This window comes from Canis lupus, chromosome 4 (assembly GCF_011100685.1).
Source record: "Canis lupus familiaris isolate Mischka breed German Shepherd chromosome 4, alternate assembly UU_Cfam_GSD_1.0, whole genome shotgun sequence".
NCBI classification, from domain to species: domain Eukaryota; kingdom Metazoa; phylum Chordata; class Mammalia; order Carnivora; family Canidae; genus Canis; species Canis lupus.
The window spans coordinates 20116509-20136314 of NC_049225.1; the positions used below are offsets into that span (position 1 = coordinate 20116509).

Consider the following 19806-nt stretch of genomic DNA (forward strand, 5'->3'; position numbering starts at 1 on the left):
AACTGCTGTCTGCCTCTATGCTGAGAATTTTTGCAATTTCTTCGGAAACATCCTCTATGGAAGGGACCTTCCCCACACTCAGTTCCCTGACCTAGATGTTGAAATCTCCAGGTAACATTTTAGCACCTGCTTCTCAGTTCTCACTCCAACAGTACACTCCTCACACTCTTTCTGTTGGAGTCACCTCACCCTAGTAAGTGATTATTTGAGCTGAGATGTATTTTGAGGTGGAACACCAGGCTCACTTCTGCGAAGTCCACTTGGCCCATGGGAAAACCTATATCTTTAACCCATAAACATTGGAAATTTAGACTGCTACCATTGAAGCCCTCTCTCCTTGTCCTTCCCTCTTGGGCAATACTAAACATCCTTTCACCTTAAAAGGTTTTGAGGCAAGAATTGGGTATAAGCCTCTGTACCCCCACAGACTCCAGAGGCTAGAAGTCAGGCTCTCTAAGGGCTTCTTCTTTTTTTTTTTTTTTTTTTTTCTCTAAGGGCTTCTATAGAAGTCCCTGCCACTTACCTACCAACTTCTTTTCATCAGTATCTGGACTTCATATACACTCCCAAAGTGGACAAGGATCACCAAACTGAATTGTTTTGAATTATCTAAAGTATATTTTGAACAGATACTGAAGAATATATATAGATGTATGTGTGTGTGTGTTCATGAGATAAGAATAATAGCACAAACATCCGTGTGCCCACATTACCATTATTTTTAAGACTGCTGTCTTTCTAATCTTATCCCTTCCTCCCCTCTTAGAAGTAACCACTAACTCAAATCCTGTGTTTCCTCTTTAAGTTTTTCTTAACAGTTTTTCTTCATAGTTTTACAACATATTTTTATGTTCCTAAACAATGTTAGGTATGGAAGTATTTACAGGTGAAATGACACAAAATCTTGGACTTCTGTTAAAATAAGTCAATGTGGGAAAAAGTAGAGAATATAAAAGATATACATTTGCCATTCGTTGATGATTTGTTGAAACTAAGTGATATGTGCATGGTGTTTCATTATATAGTGTCTTTGAATATGTTTGACAGTTTCTATTTAAAAAGTTCTTAAAAATAATATTAGTGAAATTTACATATTTAAAAATGTTTATATAACATTTTGGAATCATGGAATTCCAAAATCATGGAATCGTGGAATCATGATATATATATTCTTCTGCTGCTTGAATTTTTCCTCCAAAACCTATATCCATGGTGTTGCATGTAACTCTAATTTACCTCATTTTCATCACCATAGAGCATTTCACTGTAAGGCTAGAAGATTGTATGATCGATATACATTTGGGTTGTTTCCAGTTTTTTTCCTAATATGAACAATGTTATTATAAATGTTCTGATACATTCTCTTGGTACTTAAGTGTGTCAAACATGGAATTGCTGATGGAGTCTGTACAACTTCAACATTATAATAATACCAATTTTTTCCAAAGGAATTATTTCAATTTGCATTCCCACCTATATTATATAAGAGTTCTGGTTGTTCTTTATCATTGCCAATAAGGATATTATTATTATCAGACTTCTAAATGTTTGCCAATTGGATAGATATGAAGTGTTATCTTGTTGTGATTTTAATTTTCATTTCTATAGTTATTGATGAAGTAGACAATTCTAAAAAATATGTTTATTGACCATTCAGGGTTCACTTCTGTAAAGGGCTTCTTTACATCTTTCACTCACTTTTCTATCAATTTGTTTTTTTTCTTATTAATTTGTAAGACTAAAAAAAAAAGAAATTTGTAAGACTTCTAAAAATGTGATTAAGATACCAACCATATGACATATTGACATATATATTATGAAAATATCCTTTCCTGGTTTGATTTGCCTTCTTATCTCCTCTATGGTATCTTTAATAATTAGATATTTTTAACTTTAGCATAAAATTAATTTTTTTATGGTTTGGTTTTTATAGTACGTGTCCAGCTTAAGAAATTTTTCCTAACCTCAAAGTAAGATATTCTTATATATTGTCTTCTAAAAGTTTTATAATTTTGTCTTTCACATTTAGGTTTTTAATCCATTTAAAGTTGATTTTTGTGTATGGTGTAAAGCAGAGAATCCATTTCAATTATTTTTTGAATGGATAACCAATTGTTTCAGCTCCAGTTTATTGTAAAGGGTATTTCCTCCCACTGACCTATAATGCCAGCTCCATCTAAGTCAAAATTCCATAAACATGTGGATTTAGCTCTGGGCTTTCTATTCCTTTCCTGTCATTTATTTATTTCATTGCCATAGAGTTTTCATAATTCATATTTCTAGCTTTTTCCTTTTAAGGATTTTTAGTTCTTCTTGGTGTTTTCCTCTACAATATGCATTTTAGAACCATCTTGTCAAATACCATAAGAATTTTTTTAATTTATTAAGATTTGGGGGACTGCACTAAATCTGTAGGTCAATTTAGGGAGAATTTGACATCTTTAAAATATTGAGGCTTTGGGTCCCCTGGGTGGCTCTGTCGGTTATGCTTCTGACTCTTGATTTCAGTTCAGGTCATGATCTCAGGGTTGTGAGATCCAGCCCCACATTGGGCTCTGCACTTGCTAGGGAGTTGACCTGAGATTCTCTCTTTACCTCTCCCTTTGCCTCTTTGCCCTCTCATTCTCTCTCTCTCTCTCTCTCTCAAAATAAATAAATAGATCTTTTTAAAAACTAAAATAGGGCAAACCGGGTAGCTCAGGGGTTTAGCGCCGCCTTCAGCCCAGGGTGTGATCCTGGAGACCCTGGATCGAGTCCCGCCCCAGATGGAGTCCCACGTCAGGCTCCCTGCATGGAGACTGCCTGTGTCTCTGCCTCTCTCTCTCTCTGTCTCTCATGAATAAATAAATAAAATCTTAAAAAAAAAAAAACTAAAATAATATATTGATGTTTCATATTCAGGGTCATACTATATTTCCCCATCTATTTAGATTACCTAAGTAATAAGCCTCAATAATTTTTTCTGAGTCTTAACAAATCTTTAGCTAGATTTATCCATAAGTACCTCATTTTCATACTATATAGATGATAGCTTTTTTAAAAAATTGCTTCTATGTTTGTTATATAGAGAAATGCAATCAACTGTTGTATATTGGCTTTTCTAACCAACAACCTTGCTACATTCTAGAGATTTTCTATAATTTGGGAGCAGCATTCTTCCTTTCTGGTCCTGTATCTTATATTTCATTTTCTTGGCTTATTGAACTGGCTAAGCCCTCCAGTACAATGTTGAAAAGAAATAATGACACTAGGTATTCTAGTCTTGTTTATCTTAAAGGCAATACTTTCCATTTTTCACCCTGACATAAGATTTTGTTGTAGGTTTCTTTTAGGAAGAGTAAGACTTTTTTTTAAATCCTGAGTGGATGTGGAATTTTATAAAACATTTTTCTGCATCTATTGAAATCATTATATGATTTTCCCTTTATTCCTTGATATGGTAAAGAATATTTATTTTATTTATTTTATAATGTTAAGGCAAATTTGATTTCTTGGAATAAACAAAATCAACACCATCAAAGTGGTTCCAAATTGAATGAATAGAAAAATTTATTCTGAAAGAAAGATTAACATAGTAAACAGAAGAAAAGAAAAAAAATTATACTTTAAAATATACAATATTGCAAAGATTCGAGTACGTTTTATCAACAAAAGTAAAAAATTTAGTATGCTCATTTGTTTATTCATTCAATAAAAATTCGTTCAGCACTCACTGTGCAACAGGAACTATTCCAGGCACTTGAAATTCATTAGTAGATAAAGCAAAGTTTCCTGTCATATTCTATTTTAGTTGTGATGAAGGAAATAGATGATACACAGTAAATTTAATAAAAAAGTAAAATTATGTAGTAATTTAGTAACAAGTACTATCAGAAAAAGCAAAGGTAAGAATTCCAGAAGGAAACAATAAAAAGTTTCCAATCAGCCCTACCCTACTCCTTTAAAAATTATCTTAGGGATCATTTTCATTTTCACTTTATTAATCCTCACTTTTATTATTAAAATTGGCTAGGTCTTGGTATCTTGGTATTTACCAAGTGCTTACTTATGTTTTTCTTAAGTTACCAATAAGTTTCCATCTGGAAGAACTCAGTAAATTTTAATAAAATTTCAAACATAGGCATATCCTCCCCCTTGTACTCCCACAGCCCTGTGATCGAAATACATCCTGGTCATGAACACTTGAGTTTGTTAACTCAGTAGCAAACAGGATGTACAAAACACCAAATTGTGTTGCAAAAACCAACATAAGTTTGAGTTTTATTAAAAAAATGTCTACTATTATCTTATTGTTCCATATAATCCAGAGTCCAGTGCACTCTGCCTGGGGAAGAGTAACTTTACTACATGGAGAAAGCTGAGGATGTCATGAAGTAAAAATACTACCTTTGTCTCTTTTAGGCCCTACACCCTTCACATAGGAGATCGGCATTCTTAGACAAAGCTGGGTAAACGCAATTCAAGGAAAGTTCTTTTTTACCCCCAAACTTCTTGAAAAGTGAAAGCAAAACAGGCTTGATGTTATAATAATCCTAATTTGAATTCACTCATTTAACATCTATACAGCAAACATTTTTTGGAGCAGCTCTGATGTGTCATCCACTGTGCCAGGAATCAAATAAACAAGTGATAAACAAAACAAACATGATTACCTCCGCCCTGTGGTGTTTACTGTTCAGTAAGGGAGAGAAATATTAAACAATTAAATCTACAAACCACTGTATAATTGTAAGGGATATCTAGGTTAGCAAAGGAAACAAACATGGAGAGGGAATAATGAATAATAAGAGGTAGGATAGGGACATTGGAAAGGCTGGGGCAGGGCTAAAGAAATGGTCTGAGTAATCATCCTTTTAATGAGCATTATTGCTGGTGAGTCAGAATAACACATCCAAATTACATTTAGAAGTTGTTAATGTGCTAAAGCAATGAGTCATAACATTTATCCAAGTCATATTTTTGATAAAATAGTAACCTAACAGCAGTAACCAAAAATCCAGTTTTATCTGAAAAATGCGTTTCTTCAGCGTCTTCAGTCCCAGGCTTGGTAGCTAACCAAATGAGCAGATCTGGCAAGCTGTCCTGAGTGCATGAAAGCTGGGTCCTTCTTTTTCATTTGACCTGCCTTATTTTCCCAGATCACTGACTCATTTCTGCTGAGCCATGAATCACGTCTGGCACCACTGTCATTCTGTGTCATGAGGCTTTGGCGTTCTAAAACACGTACCTTGGGCAGGGCATTTCTGTGAAAGCATTCCCTAACATGGATAGATGTTTGAAGAGAGTGTGTTTCCCTTCTTATCCTCAAAAGTCTTCTGGGTAGCTGGATAAATTTTAATACTTTTTTAGAAGACAGCCTGACCAGTGCATTATTTCTGAGTGGGTCATGGTGTTAAAGTCAGAGTGACGGTTACTGATTATTCTTTGGGACTGGCTGAAGATCTCTTGCCATCTGAGTAGGACAAAAACGCTTCTGACAGAGAGTTTGGGCATTTGAATCATTCCACTTATCGCCTTCTGGCTGTCCAATTGCTCTAGATGTTTCCACTCTCGTTTTGGTAAGGAAGAAAAACATTAACTAAAGAAATAACATAACCTTATAATGTTTATATAAGAGAAGGTATTTGTTTATTTGTTTTGAAATAGTTATTCCTATTTACTTTATCAAATTAATACAAGTACAGTGCTTACAAAGTCAAATAACATTAAAGAACAGACCAATTTCAACTTTTTGCAGTTTCCTGTCTATTTACCTCTAGATTTCTAAATAATACTCCAGTAGTTCTCATACTTTTTTGTTCTCAGGACCGTTTTACAGTCTTAAAAGTTACCAAAGCCCAAAAGAGGTTTTGTCTATGTGAGTTATATCTATAATTATCATATTAAAAATTAAAACTGGGGAGTGCCTGGCTGGCTCAGTCAACTAAGAATCTACCTTTGGCTCAGGTTATGATCCCAGGTCCTGGGATTGAGCCCCGCATCTGGCTCCCTGCTCAGTGAAATGTCTGCTTCTTCTCCCTCTGCCTGCAGCTCTCCCTGTTTGTGGTCTGTCACTCTCTCTTTTCAAATAAATAAATAAAATCTTTAAAAAAAAAAAAAGGAAATTAAAACTGAGAAATATTTTAAGTAGTTATTTCTTACTCATTTTTAAGTAACCATAATGAACATGCTAATATAAATAATTTTATGAAAAATAACTACTTTCCAAAAAAAATTTAATGAGAAGAGTAGCATTCTTTTCTATTTCTTGCAAATCTCCTTAATGTCTAACTAAATAGAAGAGTGCTAAGATACTCATATTTGTTTCTACATTCAGTTTGGTGTAATATGCTGTTTGGGTTGAAGTAAACTTTAAAATCTGGCCTTGTCCAGGTATGTAATTGGAAACAGAACAAATATTTCAGTGGCTTTTTCGAATAATGTGGCTATTCCTGCTTAGTACTACATCAAAATTCATCTAGCAGTGGTTTCTAGAAGATTAGTCACAATGTGAAATCTGAAACCATACCAATGAACTTTTGTACTCTGCTATACTAAAACCCTTTGTACATCTTGAACTTTGAATGGATAGTATCATGCACTGGTAATCTGGAAAATGAGTAATGCAGATTTTCCAAATATTGACACATTTTATTATTTAATATTTAAAAAACACATTTGTTAATATCATCATTTGGTTTTATCAAAAAGTAAGTATGGTACTTCCCCTTTAAGTATGGGGAAACCCTAAATTCCAGTGGGGGATACAAGTTTTCCAAAACTTTAATTTTTCCTTGAAAGCTCCAATTTTTTCATTGGCAATAAAAGTATCAGTTATTTTTACTTGAAACAACAGGTTTATCTCATTCATTTCTGAGAAAACATCTGCCAGATACCCAAGTCTGAATAACCATAATTTGTCATTATTCTTTCAAGTTCAATTATGGTTTCATGCATTTAATGCTTAGTTCCACTAAAAAAAAAAATCACACAAGAAATGTGTAGAAATGCTTTATGCTACTTTCCACTTCACCACCCAGAATGTTAGAAAGATATGGCTGAGATTGAATGAAAGTCATAATTTGCACTGCTTCACTGAGGACATTTTTAAGTGAATTTGAAATTAAAATTTTTTTAAAAATATTTTATTTATTTATTCATGAGATAGAGAGAGAGAGAGAGGCAGAGACTCAGGCAGAGGGAGAAGCAGGGACCCCGATGTGGGACTCAATCCCGGGACCCCACAAATCACGACTTGAGCCAAAGGCAGACGCCCAACCGCTGAGCCACCCAGGTGTCCCCTGAAATTTTTTCTTTTAACTGAGTGTGTGGAAGTGAGGAACACAGTGACCATAAGTCAATTTTTGGCAGTGCCTTGATTTTTACTCCTAAGCACCACAGCTTTACTCACTGTTTTTTTTTTTTTTTTTGCACCATCAGTATAAATGTAAACACAGTGAAAAGGCAAATATTTTATTTCATTTAAGATTTTTATTTATTTATTCGTGAGAGACACACAGAGAGAGAGAGAGAGAGGCAGAGACATAGGCAGAGGGAGAAGCAGGCTCCACACAAGGAGCCCGATGTAGGACTCCATCTCAGGACTCCAGGATCATGCCCTGGGCAGAAGGCAGGCACTAAACCTCTGAGCCACCCAGGCATCACAGCAAATATTTTAATACTCTATAAAAATAGCTTTGTCTTCATGGAAAGTGAACTACACTTTGAGAATCACTGTGTTCTGATTGTACTACTGTTGCTTGGCATATTGATACTATTTTCTGTTGACTTCTGATTCCTGAAGATGGCGGTTCAGCACCCCTTTACTAAACCAGCACCTTTGTTGCTATGTTCCTTCACTACCTCAATATAATCAAATTACAGTGTTGTTTAAAAAATATTTTATGTGTGGCACCTGAGTGGCTGTTGGTCAACTTTTGATTTCAGCTCAGGTCATGATCTCAGGGTTGTGAGATCTACCTGGTGTCTGGCCCACTCTCTCCATCTCTCTTTTAAATAAATAAGTAAATAAGTAAGTAAGTAAATGAATAAATAAATAAATAAAATTTAATGTTTACTTTCTTCTTACTATGTATTATTCACTGACAATCAGGTAGAGTAAAATGACTGTTTCATTGCTTGTACAACTTTCTTTTTTTGACCTGGAATTGATTACTGTCTTGTGTTTTATTTTGTTGTTGTTGTTTTTTATGTGCTTAGTTTTGTGGTCCTATCACAAATTTGTCTCAATTCTCCAATACATTTGTAAAATATCTCTTAAATATTCTATTTCATGCAGTTGAACCATGAGGCCCATTTGTTTCTCTCCAGAGAAATCTCTCCAGAACCCTTCTTCCTCTTGTTCTACTATGAAGCAGCTGCTCCTGCAGCCAGTCACTCAGCCTTTTCCTAGGGCATCCTCAGACTTTCAGAAGACAGGATGCAATCTGCCGAGGGGATCTCCATGTTTGTTTCCCAAACTTGAAATCAGTTACTCTATTTTAAGTTCTCTTCCCCGTTATTAGTGTGTTTTCACACCTCAAACTTAGGTCTCCAAATTCCGACTTATAGGTTTGTGCAGCACAAATTGGCTTCCTTCATTGACATCCTGAAACAGACACTTGATTTTCAGATTTTTCAACTCTCCTGGCTCTTCAATATCCTTTCCACTTTCCAAAAGGTTTTGAGGTCTCAGTCTGCTCTTGTCTCCCTTCTCATTGTTTTGGTTCTTCTGCTTTTATACCTTTTAAAAATTCCTTTATTCTCATTTTAGGGACATTTCAGGAGGGGAGTAAAGATAAATACGTGTAGGATACCTGGGTGGCTCAGCAATTGAGTGTCTGCCTTTGGCTCAGGGCATGGTCCTAGAGTGCTGGGGTCGAGTCCCACATCAGGGTTCCTGCATGGAGCTTGCTTCTCCCTCTGCCTATGTCTCTGCCTCTCTCTCTGTGTCTCTCATGAATAAATAAATAAAATATTTTTTAAAAAGATAAACACATGCTTAATATATTATGTTTGGATGTTCACTGTTTGTACTTAGAAATACACACGCTCTCAGGGTTTGCTATATAAACTCCTCAGGGTTTTTTTTTTTTTTTTTAGATTTTATTTATTTATTTGAGAGAGAGAGAGACAAATAAGGGGAGGGGCAGAAGGAAAGGGAGAAGCAGACTCCTCGCTGAGCAGGGAGCCCTATGTGGGGCTTGATCCTAGGACCCTGAGATCATGACCTGAGCCAAAGGCAGACACTTAACTGACTGAGCCACCCAGGTGCCCTCTAAACTACTCTAGGTCTTTTTTTTTTTTTTTTTCAAAACCTAATTTTTAAAGATTTTATTTATTTGATTTTTTTAATTTTTATTTATTTATGATAGTCACACAGAGAGAGAGAGAGAGAGAGAGAGAGGCAGAGACACAGGCAGAAGGAGAAGCAGGCTCCATGCACCGGGAGCCCGATGTGGAACTCGATCCCGGGTCTCCAGGATCGCGCCCTGGGCCAAAGGCAGGCGCTAAACCACTGCGCCATCCAGGGATCCCACTACTCTAGGTCTTACTGAGATTTATGCCTTGGGAGATTTTATTAGCCCATTTCAGCAGCTACATATATTAGCACTGTCACAACAGATCAAAAATTGGCATAGAATTTGATAAGTTTAACAATAAAATTCTTACAAAATATTAATTATCAGTCCTGTCTGTCATTTGGTCTTTCAACAAATCCAACATATGTTTTCTGAGTACCTGCCATGTATCAGGGCACTGTCGTAGGTGTTGAGATTACATTACTAATAAGGTCCTGTCACGGACTTTACAATCTAGTGGCTGGGGTAGAGAGTACAAACAATAGCAAAGTGAACTGACTTCAGATAATTTCAGATAACAAGTACTGTGAATACAACAAAAGAGGGTAGCATGATAGTGTCTGAGGCTAAGGGGGCTACGTTAGGACGAGGGCCGGGGAAGGCATCCTCGAGGATGTGACATTTGAGCTGAGGCCTGCTTGACTGATGAGAAGGACCTATCTTTGCAAAGATCTGGGGAAAAGAGAATTTCAGGAAGAACAAAAACCCCTAACATGGAAAATAGTTCAATGTGTTCGCAAAGTAGATAAAAGACCAGTGTGGTTGGAACATAATGAAGAGAGAGTGGCAGGAGAAGGTATCCAGAAGTCAGGGCTTAGAAAGACAGATTTGATTGTAATACCAAATAGAGGTGATATTTGAAATTATGAGATAAGATGGCCAGAGGAGAGTGTCTATAGAGAACTGTACGAGGCACTGTGCATGTTGCAAGAGCATATGAAGCACTGTCCCTACCTTCAAAGAATTGACAATCTGGTCAGATTGGTGGGAGAAGATACATTCCCCAAATAAAGAATAATAAAGACAATGTATCACCAAGCCTTGCATGACATAGCACAGGTTTTTAAAAAAAGAAGTGAAGTTAGAAGAAAGTAAGTGAAGTCAGAAAAAAAAGTGAAGGTAGAAAAAAGTAATAATTTTTTGTATAGGAGATGATATCTGAGCCAAACTGATAGATGAGTTATATTTGCAGCAGCTGAAAGGCAGAAGAAGAGAATCTTAGATAGAAAAAACATGAGCAGAGACTTGAATGTTGGGGTAACTATGACATATTTTTGGAAGAGTAGAGAAAAGCTTGACTTTTCAAATCAAGAAGTAATCGAACGGGTGAATTGCTTTGGAATCTTGCTTTATTAATGGTGAGAGGGAGAGAGTAAAACACTGAATGGTTAGAACTGAAATTATAGTAAAGATTAACAATTGCCAGGATTCCTTGATTTTTGACATTGAATAGTCCTAACACCTTCTCACTTAATTACTTTTTATTATGATGTTGATGAATAATCATTATTTCAAAAAATGAAAACAATATAAAAAGGGGTACACTGAGATATCTCCCTCCTATCCGTGTTCATCCACCTTATTTTCCCTCCTTCCCAGTAGGGAGCCAGCTTTGATTTTCATTTCAATCTTACCAGTTTTCTTTATACAAATGCAAACAACATGATTATATCTTATTTTTTGCACCCCTGTGCTAGTTTCCTTGGGCTATTGTAACAAAGTGCCACAAACTGGGTGAAATAAACTCTGTTTTGGAGGTTAGAAGTCCAAAACCGAAGTGTCACCAGGACCATACTCTCTTTGAGACTCTTGGCAGACTTCTTTCTCATCTCTTCTGGCTCATGGTGGTGGCTGTCAGGCCTTGGCATTCCTTGGCTTGTAGCTGCCTCACTCCAATCCCTGCCTCTGCCATCAAATGCCATTCTCTCTGTGTCTCTGTCTTCACATAGGATTTTCCTCTTCTTAAAGAACCCCATTCATACTGGATTAGGACCTATCCTAGTAGTTTCATTGTAACTAGATTGTGTCTGAAAAGACCCTATTTCCAAATAAGGTCATATTCCCAAGTACTGGGGCTTAGGACTTCAACATATCCTTTGAGAAAGGATAATTCAACCCGAAACAACCCACATTTTTTTTACATAAATATTCCATATTCACTATTCTGTACCTCCCTGTTAAATTTTTAATTATATATCTTGTGGTTCTTTCCATATCAATGCACAGTGATCTTTCTCAATCTCTTTATACAGTTGCATAGTGTTCCATTATGTGGCTGTATCAGTTTGTTTCATAAGACCCCTAGCTATGGACACTGAAGTTGTTTCCAGTCTTTCACTACTTAAATGAGTAATGTGTGCATTTGCCATTTTGTATGCAAGCAAGTGTATCTGTGTGAAAGATTCCCATAAGTGGAATTGTTGGGTCAAAAGATGAACACATCTGTAATTTTGGCAGATATTGCCATATTCCTTTAATAGGGGTTGTACTATTTGCATTCATACTAACAGTGGATGACACTCATCAAACTTTTAGAGTTTTGCTAACATGTTACATGAGAAATTGTATTTCTTTATTGTTTTTATGTCTTTTTCTCTTTTTATGCACCTCTACATTTTTAAATATTTATTTATTTATTTATTTGAGAGAGAGAGAGAGAGAGAGAGTGCACATGCACATGCAAGCAGCATGAAGGCAAAGAGAGGGAAGGGCAGAGAAAGAGAACTCCAGCAGACTCCCCACTGATCAGGGATCCCAATGTGGGGCTAGATTCCACAACCCCAAGATCATGACCTGAGCCAAAATGAATAGTCAGATGCTTAACTGACTGAGCCATCCTTAACTGACTGAGCCATCCAGGCACCACTAAACATTGTTGTATGTATTATTTTATGTAAATTCTTAGCCAAAAAAAAACTATAACAAAAATTTCTAACCTCAGATATATAGATCAAAATAAAATACCAACCTATAGAAACAATCTTAGGTTATTAGCCACTGTGGTGCCAATACTGAAGAATATGACCCATCCTCATTACTCTGACAACTCAAGTAATGGAACAAAATAATTTTCATTTAGCTAGGTTAGATGCAATCTGATAGTTGGGAATGAGTGCATTCAACCTCATGAAATTTTAATATCCCTTAGATTCTCTCCAAATAAGAAAATGAACATTTACTTAACACATAGTATAGGCAGCTATACATCTTTTTAGGAGAAGCCAAATTCCACCTCAAAGACCCTTCTCCTTGTGATCATTTGTATTTGCTTTCTCATCCATCTTCTTTCAGTTGTATCATTCTTTTTTTTTTTTTAAGATTTTACTTATTTATTTTAGAGAGAAAAAGAGAGTGCAAGAGCAGGGGGAGGAGCAGAGAAAGAGGGACAAACAGATTCTGTGCTGAGCGTGGAGCCTGACTCAGTGCTCCATCGCACAACCCTGAGTTCATGACCTGAGCCAAAGCCAAGAGTCAGGCACTTGACCGACTGAGCCACCCAGGTGCCCCACTCAGTTGTATCATTGTTAATATGAGCCACTTTCTAATTTCCTGAATAAAGTGTCAGTATAGTCTGAATACTGATAACTTTTCTCATTGTTATAATCAAATTATATCATTTAATGTTCTGATTCCAAGTTTTCACAGTTTTCTTCTTAGTGAACATCTGGAGCATCTATGTAATTAATTTTCACACTTCAGTCATGTGCAATATTTCCTTCTTTGCAGGTGGTACTGTGAAGGCAAGGAGCTTGAAAATTCCCCAGACATTCATATTGTCCAGGCAGGAAATCTGCATTCACTGACCATTGCTGAAGCCTTCGAAGAAGACACAGGACGCTATTCCTGCTTTGCTTCTAACATCTATGGGACAGATTCAACCTCTGCCGAGATTTATATAGAAGGTAAAACAAGATACTCTTAGAGCATAGCACTTACTGGTAAGACATATACTTATAATAAATATTTATCGAAGGCCTATGGTACCACCACACTCTTCTAGGCAGTGGGGGACAATAGTAGTGAAACAAGTAGACAAAAGTTCATGGACAGATGGAATTTACACTTCAATGAGAGAGATAAAAAATAAATGAGATAAATAAATAAAATATGTAATATGGGAGGTATATGAAATGGTTCTGATTACCAATTCCAATACGTGTGCAGTGTGTGAGGTTGGGTATCCTACAGCTTAACTCACTATTTACCTGGATACAGTGTCAGATCTAAGAGGTTAAGGGCTTAGTTCTACAAGACTGCTCCTGCCTCACTTCAGATGCCAATCACAAGTATTAGGTCCCCCAAGTTATCCACAACTTCTATCTCACTTAGCTACAAATCAGAGGTTTCAACAACCCCCTCTTTGAGTTCAATTAATTTGCTAGAGTGCTTACAGAACTCAGGGAGACACTTATTTATATTCACCAGCTTATTAAAAGATATGATAGAGGATCCAGATGAACAGCCACATGAAAAGATAGATAGGGTGAGGTCTGAGAAGGTCTGGGGTGCATTGAGCTTCTATACCTGCTGAGTTGAGGTGTGCCTACACTGGATGTATTTGCCAACCTGGAAGCTCTTCATACTGCTGGGATTTTATGGAAGCTTCCTCATGTAGCATGATCAATTATTATCTCCATTTCCTACCCCCTCTTCCTTCTCAGGAGGATGGCAGATAGGGCTGAAAATTCGGAGCTTCTAATCATGGCTTGGTTTTTCTGGTGACCAGCCCTCATTTAGGAACCATCTAGAGTCACCTCATTAGAACAAAAGATGCTCTTGTGCTCTTATGATTTAGGAGTTTATAAGAGTTTTAGGAGCCCTGAGGGGTTCAAAGACAAATATTAGAATAAGATATGTTCATGACTTAGGAAATTATAAGAGTATTAGCAGCGCATGCATGTGTATGGGTGTGGAGTGGGGCTGCAATTCTACAGATAGGGTGGTCAGGGAATACTTCACTAATCAGGTGACATATGAGTGAATCCCTGGAAAAAAAGGGAGGGAGCCACAAGTATATTCAAGGGAAAACCACTCCAGGTGGAGAAATCACTAAGTACACACCGTGAGGTGGAAGTGAGCCTGTGTTTAAGTATAGAGATGAACCAATGTGGCCAGGATGGAGCAAAACAAGGTAAAAAATAACAGATGAAGTCAGAAGTCCAAGATGGGGTAGAGGTGGGAGGATGCAGGTGAGCAGATTGTATTGGTCTTTGCAGGTCATTGTAAGGACTTTGGCTTTTACTCTGAGGGAGATGAGAAGCTGTAGAGGATTCTGAGCAGAAATGTGACCCAAGCTGGCTTAGCTTTTAATGGGGTTACCCTGGTTCCTGGTAGAGAATATACCTCAGAGAGTCAAGGATACAGGCAGGGAGACTATTTGGGAGCATTGAAAGGCATTTACATCAGTGTCAAATTTACATGACTAATTTTAGGGACAAAATCAATTTGTGTTTCTTATGTATCTGCCTAAGTTTTTGTTCCATTTTATCTCATCTCTGAGTTTTTCTGAGGACTATTTTTTAGCACTTTTATCATCTATAATACCTTTTGTATGCCTTGGTTTTAGCATTTAAATATTGTATTATTTTGGTATAAGGGCTCATTCACCAACTAGATTGTAAAGCTGGGAGTGTTTCATTCTTTTTTATAACTTTAATACCTTAGGTAGTACCAAATACATAGTGAATTTTTGATAAACATTTATTGAATATATGCATGAATAATGACAATAATGAATAATGCATGATAGAAGTGTGTTGCATGTTTTTATCCTCAAATTTTTAGAGTACAATAAATACCTCCAGATTTAGCCCAGTTATATCTTCCTGGAATTCACTATCTTGAGAAGTAAATCCAAGATCAAAGCTTTTCTATCAGTGCTGAGATTGGATTGCTGATTTTTTAAATTTCTGGCAACAGAGCTTCAAACACCCCCACTCCCAAGATGAAGTATGACTTGTTAATATTAGGGCTGGGCGGAAGAGCATCCACCTACACCTGCAATGTTTAGAATCCAATGTAATCCCTCCTTTTATTTAATCTGTGTAGGCCAAGAGCAAGAGGATTTATGGACAGCATAAAATGTCTGCAAAAACTGCTCTGTTAGAGGCATCGGCAGGTGTTTTATATACCAGAACATGTGGCATTTGGGCCAGTTAATTTGAACTTTGTCGCTAACTAGCCATATGACCTTGAGTGAGTCCTTCAACTACTTAGGGTCTATTTTCTTATTTGTAAAATTGGGTGTTATTGTAGAAAATCACTGAGTTCATATCTAGGTCTAAAGTCCCACAGGTCTTCAAATGCCTAGAAACTAGTTTAAAAAATTATCATCTTAAAGATTTCATGTCTTGTTTTTACTTTTCCAGGGGTTTCTTCTTCTGACTCAGAAGGGGACCCTAACAAGGAAGAGATGAATCGGTAATTCTAATTTCTATCTTATAGCTTTAACATTCTCAGATCCTGAGAAAGCTGCTAATTGGTTTAGTAGAACTTGAAAAGGGTAGACCTCAAGAAATACGTATTGAGTGGATTTAGAGAACTCTACTTCTTTTGCTTTAAGTCTTGTCTAACAGATGAATTTTAATATTCCTAATATTTTAAAAATGTGATATCACTTATCATCATACTTATATCATCATGCTATATCATATTTATATCTATAAAGTAAAACGCAAATAGCCCAGTGCTTCAAAAAAAATCTTGTTTTGTGACTAAATAATAATATTCATAAGGACACAAAACCTGGTTAACCTAAATTATATGTGCGAGTGATCTGAGTAAGTCATAAGCATTTTGTTAAACAATTATACCAAATACTGAACAAAGATATCCTCCATTCTTTAATTTCCCCAACCATCAACTAAGCACCTACTCTATACCAGATGCTTCATTAGACGCAATGGATAATAAGAAAAATCAGATGCTTCCTACCTGTGAGACGTTCACAGTCTACTAGAGGGAAATATATAACAAATATAGCAAGAGATATATGCCAAGCATATAGACAGTAAAAGTAATAAAGTGTAATAGACTATGATGTAACCATGAGCAGGATATATAGGCCTTGGTACAAAGGTCTCTTAATTGTTTGGAGAAGGAATGAGAGATCAGGAAAGGCTTCACAGAGTTGGTGACCTTGAGCTGAGTCTTAAAAGAACAGTAGGTGGACACCCCCAAACAAGGAAGGAAAAAGCATTTTCAGGTAAAGGAAGCTGTGACAGAGGGATGGGACCTGAAAACAGATAGAACATCCATTCCCTGAGATCACCTGAAACAAACAGCAACATTTGGAAGACTGGTTAGAGCTGTTGACTGTGTTTGCAAATTCTGTCCTCCCTTACAGAGGGAAAGCGCCTTAAGGGCAGAGGTCATGTCTTATTCTTTAAAATCCTTTGCGTGTGCTTACCTTGGATCAATAATTTGCTTTTAGCTTTTGTGCAGATATGAAAACTCATAACCAGAGTAAACAATTTCTCCCGTTTAATTCTCTTCCTTATTCTCGTGGCTTTGGTGCAATTCCTCCTTCTTTCCTGACTCTTTGTGCCAGTCACCTCCTTACAGTTGCTCCAGCCCTTTTCTCTCTTTTACAGTCTCCAAACTACAACCAGTTATTCTCTAAAAGATAATTCTGATCCTATTATTTCCCTGACTTAAAAAAAATATTATCTATGGGAAAATAAAAACCAAGCACAAAATGAACAACATTAAAAAAATTTAACATGACATATAAAGCCTGATTGAGTAGAGTATTAATGTGGTTTTTCTGACATCTCAGGCTCTCTACACTGCTCCCATCTCACTCAAGCAATGTACATCATTGCTTAATGTACATACACTCCTATGTATTCTTCAAGGCCCAGTCAAGTTCTCTAATAAACTCCTCCTCCATTGCACATTTCTTACTTCTTCCTCAAGGCTCTCATAACATGGTTTACAAGCCTACTGGGTAGGAATTTTGATATACAAATTTAAGCAAGAAATATTTCAGTTGATTATTTTCTTTAAATATGCTTTTGGTAGATAGGATTTTTTTTAAAAATATTTTTATTTATTTATTCAAGAGAGACACAGAGAGAGAGAGAGAGAGACAAGAGACACAGGCAGAGGGAGGAGCAGGCTCCTCGCAGGAAGCCCGATGTGGGACTTGATCCCAGATCTCCAGGATCACGCCCTGGGCTGAAGGTGGCGCTAAATTGCTGAGCCACCTGGGCGGCCCGGTAGGTAGGATTTAGCTTCAGTTCTGTGTAAAGGACACCAAAATAATAGTAACTTAACACAGATATTTATTTCCCATTTACATAAACATATGGATTTGGCTGATAGAGTGGCTCTACATTTCACTGGGTTCCAGTTGGCTTCTAGCTTCGTCTCACATCTTAGTCTTAGGAAGGAATAAAGGGCATTCCCACTCCCTTCTTAAGATCATTCTCCTTAGATAACATACATCACTATCCTTCAAGTCCCATGACCAGAGAGAAGTCATGTGGCCATACCTTGCTTAATGATGGTCAGGAAATCCAATCTTTACTTGGAATGGTCATGTAAAGAAATCAGGAATTCTATTATTACAGAAGAAAAAAATGGATTCTTTGGGGACACTGATAGTTTGTATATCACTATATAATTCTGCTTCTGAGACCCCACCCTTCTTGGCTGGGAAAAAATTCAATCATTCATTGTGGGGCATCCCTTTCCCCCTCCATAGCTGTGCAGATGATAGATATAGACATAGTCATAATGTTTATATTAAACTGCTCCAAACATCTTACACGAGTTACCTTATTTAATCCTTACAAAGTAAGAATTATTATTTACCCATTTTAGAGATGAAGAAGCTGAGGCAGAAGGAGGTAACAGCTGGACAAAAGGGAAGCCCATCCTGTCATTAATCCCTACAGAATATGGGTGGGAAACCTAGGTCCCAGACCTCAAGGTCCTATCAAGTCCAGCGCTTTGTTGCTTCCCGACCCGCTTGGTACTGATATCTTTAATAAGACAGGGAACCCCTCTGAACTCTGGTTCTCCCTCTTGTCAGGTTCTCGGACAAGATTCTCAGACCTCTCTCTTCTCCACAGCAAAACCAAAATAATCTCCCTTCCACAGTTTTCTTATGAATATTTCCTGGCTCTTTTGCTCTTCAAATAATAATTTAATTTGCATAAACTTGAAGAACTTGTTGACTCAGGCTATTTCTGCTTTCTGCCATGCCAAAATCCCACAAGCAACGGTTTATAGCTGGCCTTTTACTTGGAAGGGAAGGGGGAGGAAAAATACAGAGGACAACAACAACAAAAATCTCAAAAAAATTATCTTCTGCACTTGTCTTGAATCTCAGTTAGTTATGAATGTGCCTGTGTCCCCAGCTGAGAGTAACTAACTCAAGGACTCTAGTGGCATGTTATCATCTTCCTGTTGACACTATCAAAGTGTGTAGCAAAGAAGTGTAAGCATTTGCAGAATATTGTTGAACAAAGATTTTTTATTACACCTAACTGTGAGAAGTGATGAGATTATTAGCTTTTCTGAAAGAATTTTCGTAAGCAATGATAAGTCTGTTTTAAAATCTATATTTTAATTATTTCTCAGAATCCAGAAGCCTAAAGAAGTGTCATCTGCTCCCACTACTTCTGCAGCCATTCCTTCAGCAGCACCCAAAGCCCATAATGTGGTGGCCCAGCCCAGTGTATCAACCATCCAAAAGGTACAAGAAACACAAGTGCCATGGACTGTGACGGGCAGGCACTGTGACCATGCCCACCTTGTATGGCATGATTGTATTCTCCTCTGTCACAGCTTCATGACTTTGGGCAATATGCTTCCATGGTCATGATAATTGCGATGTACTTCTGATGTAGGCTATCAGCGTTTCCTATTGTTTTGGGTACATATTCTCTAGCTTCATAGGCAAATTTCACGGGAAAAGAAACTCTTTATAAATTATTTTGTAATATGATATTCCAGCTTAATGAAGGGCATTGATTATGTATACAAAGAGTTGCCAGCTCTCCTACTGGCCTAGGCAGGAAACTCTGTATCATGTAACTCAGCTTCTTGGAGCTGCAAATAATTCTACTTTCTAAGATACAACTACCATGAAATGAGTTTTTAGAAAGGATTAAATCCTCTCATCCTTAATGATGATGATGATAATGATGATGATGATGATGATGATATTGTAAAAACATTCAAAAGATACAGAAGTATACTCGATAAAAATCTTGGTCAAGGTACTACTCCCATGCCCCGACTCCTCCAGGGTACCTCTTGTTAATAGTTTCTAGCAGACAGTTTCACGCGTTTTCTATGCATGTGTAGGAATATATATATATATAATATTTTAAAAATGTGAAATCACACTAATCTAAACACATTTGTAATATGTTATTGATATATTTATTTATGTATAAGTAAACATATTGATCTATGACTTTAAAAAAAAGTTCAAACAGTTTCTTATTTAATC

At 36.7% G+C, this 19806-nt stretch overlaps 1 protein-coding gene across 6 annotated transcripts in view; it reads left to right on the plus strand.

Moving 5' to 3' along the window:
• MYPN (myopalladin) overlaps nucleotides 1-19806 on the plus strand; it is a 110080-nt gene that overhangs the window by 34641 nt on the left and 55633 nt on the right. For all 6 annotated transcript variants that reach the window (XM_038534108.1, XM_038534106.1, XM_038534105.1 and 3 more), the window contains 3 exons: nucleotides 13068-13243; nucleotides 15710-15761; nucleotides 18930-19044. In XM_038534108.1, coding sequence (XP_038390036.1) covers nucleotides 15754-15761; nucleotides 18930-19044 — 123 coding nt within the window. In that variant the 5' untranslated portion in view covers nucleotides 13068-13243; nucleotides 15710-15753. The remainder of the gene's footprint in view (nucleotides 1-13067; nucleotides 13244-15709; nucleotides 15762-18929; nucleotides 19045-19806) is intronic.